Here is an 8,119-nt window from a genome sequence, read left to right on the forward strand (position 1 = left end):
ATTATTACATACCAAATGATCTGGTAGAGACATTTTTAAAATGTATGCTTTGTTTTGAATTTCTTGCTGCTTTTATTTAGCAATTCATATTTGACCAGTTGCAATTAGTTGTTGAATAACTAAACAATTGAGATTTGTAAACCTCTATTTTTTGTTCTCATAGCATTTCTCAATTTAAAATTAAACACTGGCAATATACCTAGTAGTGCCTGTAGTACTTGTCTATGTTCCAAACTGCATTTGTATATCCACTGGAAACCAAGCACTGACATGGAGTTGTATTTTCATCTCTGTACTTTAATTATATTTAAATAGGACAATGTGAGATCTCAGAGGTGTATCAGTAATGTAATACATGCCAATAACATTTCACAAGAAGGGCCATTTGAGGACATTCTTAAAGTAAAATCAGGAAAATCTGTTCGTTCCATTTATCTGAACGTGACTAGCCTCGTTCAAGCTGGTTAAGTCTGATCTCCACACTTCTCATCTGACTTACATTTCTTGATTTTTAGGGATCTTAGGAATGTGAATGACAACACCTTGTAGAGTGGTGGCACAGTTTTCAAAGGGAATTCACAGAAGTAAGTATTGTTAGGACTTCTCTCAAAAGACTCAGTCCTACGAAGATATTTGTGCTGAAGATAAACTTAAATAACTTTTCCATCTCATATATAGTCCTATTGAATTACTTGGAATTACCCACATTCATTCATTTTATCAGATGTTAGCAGAACCAGATCTTGACTTGCTCTTTGCAAGTATAATAGGCACTGTATTATTGTTTTCCTGAGCTTCAAATTCTGTATATAAAAGCAGCAGAGGGCGCTGAAACCACCTACACAACCCTATATGGATGCCTTCCTCTCTACGCTGGATTTCCCCGTCCAGGGATTTCCCACTCAACCTCAGAAGAACCTTTATAAACGCATGCTGGAGCTATTAGAATAAACAGTGGCAGAGCAGCAGGCTCTCACTGAACTTCTTCACAGGAAATTGAAAGCAAGACTTTTGAATTTACTTTCTTCACCTAATTACAGCAATTACAAATGATAAAACAGATGGAAAGAACAAGCCAAGCTGTGACAATAATTTTGTGTGCATGCATGATTGGTAAGTTGGGAGGGTCTGTTTCCTTCATTTTGCTTTAATTTTGGTTAATATCAATTGAGCTGCAGTTTACCGTTTGTTCTTTATTTCATTTTGTTCCAATTGCTTTTACTTTTCAGTGAATACAATTGTCAATTAAGTAGTTCTGTCAGAATCTTAAGAAACTTTTTTTCAACCTTTACTTTGAGCTTTTTTATGCTCCTCAATAACATGGTCCTTTTCTCGATCAGTTTGCTAGATAGTCTAGGAGACAACTGCCATATATCACTTCAAGTTTGATTTTGCTATCATCCCTGACAGTATCAGCCAAGTTTGTCCTGTTGAAAGTGATTCTGTAATTGCCCTTTTTGACTTATTTACTACCCTTTCTCTCTAATCTTACAACGTTTTAGAAACAGATCCAGCTGGCAAAAAAGTTGTATTGTGCTAATGCAATTATTTTCATTGCTAGCCTTGGTTTTATGCCATTTTGCACATCAGAAATGGGTGTTAGGACCACCTGAGTCCAAATTATCTTTACTCCATAAACATTGCTTTTTTTTTTTTTTTTTTTTTTTTTTTGGACAAGTAAACCACTATATGGGCTTTATTAATTTAAACTTGTAAAGTAATGAGCTGTTGTGTCACAATAGACCATAAGAAGAAGAAGGAAAATAATTATGAGAATGCTGCTGAGTTTATGTATATTCTCCCTGTTGTAGTTAAAGCTTTTGAAATGGAGATTACACCTGCCAACAGAATTGTTGCACAGATTGGAGAAACAGTCATGCTTACATGCAATACTACTGGCTGTGCATCACCAAGTTTTTCCTGGAGAATCCAAACAGACAACCCCCTTGGAGGAACAGTGAGCAACCATGGGACATACTCTACCTTGACTATGAGTCCAGTTAGTGTTGAGAATGCTCATGATTATCTGTGTACCGTCTTCTGCGGAACTGAGAAGAAAGAGAAGAGTGTCAAAGTTGAACTTTACTGTAAGTGAAAATGTAAAATTTTCTTTTACTTTAAGTAGTACTCATTCATAAAAATTCAATGAGTTGTTCTTAGATGATGTAATTGATGGTTAACTGATAACCCTAGGATAATGAGTCTGCTATAGCTCAGCATGTATTTACTTGTAAGATTGAAGTTTCTGTTCAGGCCTCTTAGTCAGCCTCTTTCTGCTAGCTTGTCTACACTGAAGATAGCACACACTGGTCTTATCTTTTCTTTTTCTTGGTAATACTTGAAAGTCAAAAAATAGGCTCCCCAAAGCATTCATAGAGCTGGAAAAAATATGATTGAGATAGAAATATTTGCAAAACCACAAAGCACATAAGCAAATCCCTTTGCAATTTGTAGGGAAATTATTAAGCTGCCCAAACCTACTCGTACAAATGACAGTATACTCCCAGTGTATTGATGGCATCAAATGCCTATGTTTAGGCAGCTGGATCACTGCTTAGGTGCTTTGCTGGATCTTATTAGACCACTTGTGGTCATATTCTAACAAATATACAAATGTAATTCCTGCTAGTGCATGAATTGCTTACAAAAGACCTATACATCCTCATATCAAGGTATGCCTTGTAGCAGTTAATACACAGTCATGTTCTGAACACCTCTAAACTTAAGATGTTTCAAATCTGGATCTTGCTCTTCTGTTTTCTCTAGGGCCTGTCTGGCAGACTAAATAAATTGGTTTTGCTCTTTCAGCTTTCCCCAGTGATCCTGTCATTGAGATCAGCACATCTTTAGTTGCTGGGGAGCAAGCCACTGTCATCTGTAAAATTCCTGATGTGTATCCTTCTGATCACCTAGAAGTACTACTAAAGAAAGAGGAACATATTCTTCTTGAGAAAAATTTTTTTGAAGATGACAGCACAAATACAGAGACCAAAACTGTGACATATTCGTTTAACCCCACTACTGAAGATATTGGGAAAGACATTACTTGCGTGGCCAAGTTACTAATTGCTAATATGGAGTTTGAACCCAAAGAAAGAGTAACTTCTCAGAAACTGAATGCAAACTGTAAGTCTTTTTATACTAGGGTTTTCAAATCAAATACCATTTTACACTAAGGTTCATGGAGTGGGCTTACAATGTGCTGTAAATCATTTATAATCCACACTTCTTATCTATGTTATTGGTATAGATAATCTGCTATCTAATATCTGTATTAGGCCTCACGCCATTGTATTGCGAAAAGTTCAAAGCTAGTCCATGGCTCTTAGTTATTAAATGTCATCTCTGAGTACAGTCTTGTAACTTCTTTGTGGAACGGGTGACTGATGGCTTCAGGTTTAAAGGCGAGGGCATAGAAGTTGAATGAGGCTGTATTCAGGAACACTTGTTGAGAAACTTGTCCATGCAGCCTTAAACACCTAGTGTTGTTCATGATGGAAATTAGGCAATCCTGCAGTAACTTCTCTCTCACTTTCTTTTCTTGGGTACTGGTAAAAGCCAGAATAAAAATAAGAGCACACAGATAGACAATTATTTTTAAAATTGCCTTTGCAATTCTTAGTTTATAGTCCCAGTCAATAGGGTGGCAACAAATGTAAGAGTTTTTAAAAAATTATACACATTTTGTCTGGTTTAGCTTTTAAAGCTGCAAGCGTGAACACCTTATCAAGTTTGGAAAAATTGTTCCACTGTATTATTAATGCACACAGATTGTTAATTTTTCCCAGTATTGTGTGAAGTGTTTCTCTAGAGAAGCTAGCCTTAGAAATGTGCATATCATTCTTCATCAACATATTGATCATATTTTCCTTTTGTTCTCTTCAAGTTGGTCCTAAAAATACTATCATTACTGCATCTCCAAGCAACTCAGCAATGGAAGGAGACTTTCTGAAACTTACTTGTGTGACTGAGAGTAATCCACCACCACAGATAGTTTGGAGAAGACAGGTGGCTGACAAAAGTGTTCAGTATCTGGTGGAAAACAGTGTACTTTCTATTCCTCATGCCCATTTCACTGACTCAGGACTGTACATCTGTGAAGTAATTAATCTGGTGACTAATAAAACAGAGAAAGCAACTGTGGACATTGTTATACAAGGTACAAGTCTGCATGAATTTTACTTGTATTCTTCAGTACCCAATCTACAGTTGTCTGTTGGGTTCAGGACTCTGGAACACTGAAAATTAGGAAATTATGAGGCCTTCCTTACTATGTATTTAGGAGTCAGATTTCGATTTACTGTTACTCTTTGTGGGCTATGTTTTATATTTCAGTGCTTAATTTTCAGCTAATTCTTTTTCTACTGGTGTACATGCAGACTTATAAATATTTCCTGCAGTGCAACACTCAGAGTTGTAAAGAAATCTAAGAAAATGTTATTGTGGGGATCACTGTTATTTCCTTGAAATAGTAATGCACATAGCAATTTCGCAGGAACATCTCAGCCTCCTACTTTGGACTTTTAATCAATAGTGTTGTTTAGAGGTCACTTCTGCCACTAATCAATCTCTCTTCTTTATTCTTTACTTTTTTGTAGCTCCGCCAAAAAATACAACACTTTCAGTTTTCCCTTCAAATGCAGTGAAACAAGGAGAAAGTGTTGCCTTCTCTTGCACATCTACAGGTGTTCCAGCTGTTCAGATTACTCTGAGAAAGAAAATAGGCGATGTGATCACAACCCTTGAAACACAAGGTGGCAAGTATACCATAGGCAGGGTTCAGCTAAAGGATGCAGGAACATATGAATGTGTATCCATTAATGAACTGGGAGAGGAGTCTCAGCACATAGTACTTGATGTCAAAGGTCAGTTAAAATAACTACTGTATGAAGTTAATATGATGATTTGTTTTAGAAGGATGAAATTACATCTTCACTTCCATTTCCTTCAAATTGCAGTGTTTGGGCTCATCCTTTGTTATCTGTTAAGAATGAAATGTTTTTAAAAAAATTGTCTTGAGATGAATTGCACTGGTTCTTGTCATAAATAAGTGATAGGATCTTAGTGGTAATGAAAACTGCTGTCCGAAATGATAGATGCACAGAACAATTGCTTCTTCAAAATTTTCATAGTTCTACTTCCCCAAGACTGTAAAACAGGATTTAAAATTGTGGACCCTCATGACAAAAATGCTATTTTAGGACTCCTTTCTTTGCTTTTTCTATTTCTCATCTGTTGAAAGAGGACACCAACCTCTGGGGCTGTAAACTCTTGTCCTTTCATGGACTCAGTGAATAAATAAGAAAAGAAGAAAAGGCTCTATATAACATAAAACTTGTGCAAAATAGTCCATCAGGTGATAAAATATTCTTTCTGTCAATTGCTGTTGAGTGCGCTGTGTTCAGTATAGGGAGAGCTTATCAGCTAGTGACCAAGTAGCATCTAATGCTACGTGCTCAAAAATTATGGTGAATCCATTAACTGAATTAATACTTTGTGTCTACAACCTTGTGATATTTTTTGCTTCTGTTTGTTGCTAAATCTTACCCTGTTTCTTTTTTCTTTTTTCTTTTCAGTTCCTCCCCAAAATATTACTGTGTTAGTACATCCATCAGAAAATGTTAAAGAAGGAGAAAATGTTACTATTACATGTAGCACATACAGTAACCCACCATCACAGATGGTCCTGAAAAAAGTCCATCCAGAGAGAGAAATTATTCTGTCATCAGTGAATGGAACCTTTACACTCTACAATGTCACCAAAAATGACACAGGCAGATATTTGCTTGATGTTTTCAATGAGGTTGGAAACAACATTAAAGTGATTGAGATAGCCGTTGTAGGTAGGTAGATCTATTGCCTTAAATTTATTTTGCTCTTACCTTCTAATGAATTTTGTGTCAAGGTGAGCACATCTAGGTCACTGCTGATCCTTGCACAGAAATAGTGATTAACTTTAAAAACCAAAAGGATCAAGCCAAATAATAAAACAGTTGGTGAGAATGACCTGTATATAACCTCCTTTCAAAATAAGTGTTATTATCTTTTTTACTTGACATGGTGCAACAGCTCTAAGAAGGGGGTTAGAAAAAGGAGGATCCTGGCTACACTTCTGTGCACCTGCTTGAACAGTGGGACTAATCCATTGGATGGAGCAAGCTCCATTTCACAAAAAATTATAAAAAGTGGGCTCCTTAAACATGGTCTTCTCCTGAAGTGCTGTGCTTACAGGAAGCAGAAATGTCCCAAGTATTTCCTGGGGAAAATGCAGGATTCTTCATGAACTCCATGGTACTGTTTATTGTAGATGATACCAGATAGGTTTGAACTTGCATAACAAATTCAAGACCAAGATTCTGGCTAAGAAATAAAATGCGTAATATGGAGTTGCTAAACAAGCAAACATAAGGAAGAGGGTTTGAAATGTGCTTTGTACATGAAAGCAGAAAAACTGGCCCACATGAAGGTGATTAATAGCATAGCTTTTACAGTAATATACATATATTTGTTTGAATCACTTTTTACACAACTTTTTTTCTCCTTTTGTCTCCGTTTTGCAGGAAGACTGGAAAAAACAGATCAAATGATGGCTGTGATTATTGCATTCTCTTGTGTAACAGCAATAGCAATACCTGTAGTCGCGATTTTGATCTACGTGTCAAGAAAAGCAAAGATAAATGGATCCTACAGTCTTGTAAAAGCACTGAGGCTGAAAGTGTGATCACGTGAATATAACAGTCTAAGTGGTTCATAATAAGCAATGTTATTTATTGTTGTGTTGGCAGAGCCAACACAATTGTTGGCTTTGCTCCTCTTCCATAATACGCTGTAACAAGCAAGTGGCTTGAGAACGCTACCATTTGATAGCAAATGGAAAATGTTTTGTCCTTTGATGAGTATTTCAGTATGTAAATGAAAGGAAAAACTAACATCCTGTCTTAGAAGCAGGGAAACCACTTCTATGTTGAAGCATGCTCAACAAAGAGTTCCTGGGAGAACTAGGTTTGTACATAGTGTATAATCTGTATTATAAAGATGTTCAACTGAATATCAGTTTGTAAAAATGCAGTCTTACTGCAACTGTACATAGAAATTTTGTTAATTCAGAGATATAAATCAGCATTATTTGAGCTGATCAGATGGTAATATTTTATTTTGTATTATTCTACAGAGTGAATGTTTTTAATATAAATTGTCTGCTTGTGGAAATGTTTGAAAAATGTTCTCTTTTCACTTACATTGCCATAAACCTACTTCCAATGAAGTTGCACAGTCACTGGGCCATACATTTCTAATTAATTTAAATGCAATTAAGATCTCAAGACTCATTTTTGAAACACTTTAGTTAATAAGTTGTTATAAATGCTATTCAGAAAGTGGCTGGGATTAAAGTCTAGTCAGTTATAGAAAAGCTAAGATATTTTTGTAGGGTTTAATCATTCTCAAGTGAGTGACAGAATTCTGTTATTTCAAGATGAGCAAAATCAGACCCTTTATTTAGCATATAATCTGCCAATAAGTATGCTTTACAGATTTCCACTGCAAAATAAAACTGCCAGTGGGTTTCTGTCACTAAAGCCCCCTGCTTACCAGATCACCATTGCTAATGCTAATGCATGTTTCTTTGGAGAGCAAGATGGTCCACACTCAGAAGTTAGGTGATGTAAACTCATTGGTTGTGAATATAATTGCTTTCTATCCATGAACTTGGTCTGATATATGTAAACTTCAACAGATCTTGGGCATAGACTGCCTTATTGAGGAGAAAGCTTGGGTAATTGTTGGGCACATTCCTATAGAAGGCACCAGTGAAAACTATTCTTCTCAACAACAGTAGATTCAAGTGTTGTGGGACGCCCTAACCTTAAAGGCACAGGCAAAGCAGGCAGTTGCCTAAGGCCATAGGCGAATAGGGGAAGCAAAATCTAGGCAGCCTCAGCAATGGTAGCTGAGTTGTTTCCTGAAACAGTGCCCTTCCAAGCTTCCCAGCATGTGGAAAACCAAACCACTTGCCTGACAACTTGTTTTGTAATAGGCAACCAGTGCCTGTGTGTTTTACACTGTTGAGCACTTCTTTTCACCACCCACCCCCTCCAGTGCTGGGGAAAAGGCTATGAAG

The 8,119-nt window shown here is 36.5% G+C and overlaps 1 protein-coding gene across 1 annotated transcript; it reads left to right on the forward strand.

Annotated features, from left to right (window-relative positions):
* Positions 1–961: 961 nt before the first annotated feature.
* On the forward strand, positions 962–7,220 carry VCAM1 (vascular cell adhesion molecule 1). The gene is made up of 7 exons (XM_026094196.2): positions 962–1,113; positions 1,812–2,087; positions 2,809–3,126; positions 3,887–4,159; positions 4,599–4,865; positions 5,577–5,843; positions 6,561–7,220. The coding sequence occupies exons 1-7, from the start codon at positions 1,050–1,052 to the stop codon at positions 6,719–6,721; spliced, it is 1,626 nt and encodes a 541-aa protein (XP_025949981.1). The 5' UTR covers positions 962–1,049; the 3' UTR covers positions 6,722–7,220.
* Positions 7,221–8,119: the final 899 nt, after the last annotated feature.

This window comes from Dromaius novaehollandiae, chromosome 8 (assembly GCF_036370855.1).
Source record: "Dromaius novaehollandiae isolate bDroNov1 chromosome 8, bDroNov1.hap1, whole genome shotgun sequence".
In the NCBI taxonomy this organism is placed as follows: Eukaryota; Metazoa; Chordata; class Aves; order Casuariiformes; family Dromaiidae; genus Dromaius; species Dromaius novaehollandiae.

Coding starts and splice junctions, on each gene's coding strand:
- VCAM1 (XM_026094196.2), top strand. CDS start 1,050: ATGATAAAACAGATGGAAAGAACAAGCCAAGCTGTGACAATAATTTTG. Junction 1,114..1,811: donor TTTGTGTGCATGCATGATTG/GTAAGTTGGGAG, acceptor TCCCTGTTGTAG/TTAAAGCTTTTGAAATGGAG. Junction 3,127..3,886: donor TCAGAAACTGAATGCAAACT/GTAAGTCTTTTT, acceptor GTTCTCTTCAAG/TTGGTCCTAAAAATACTATC.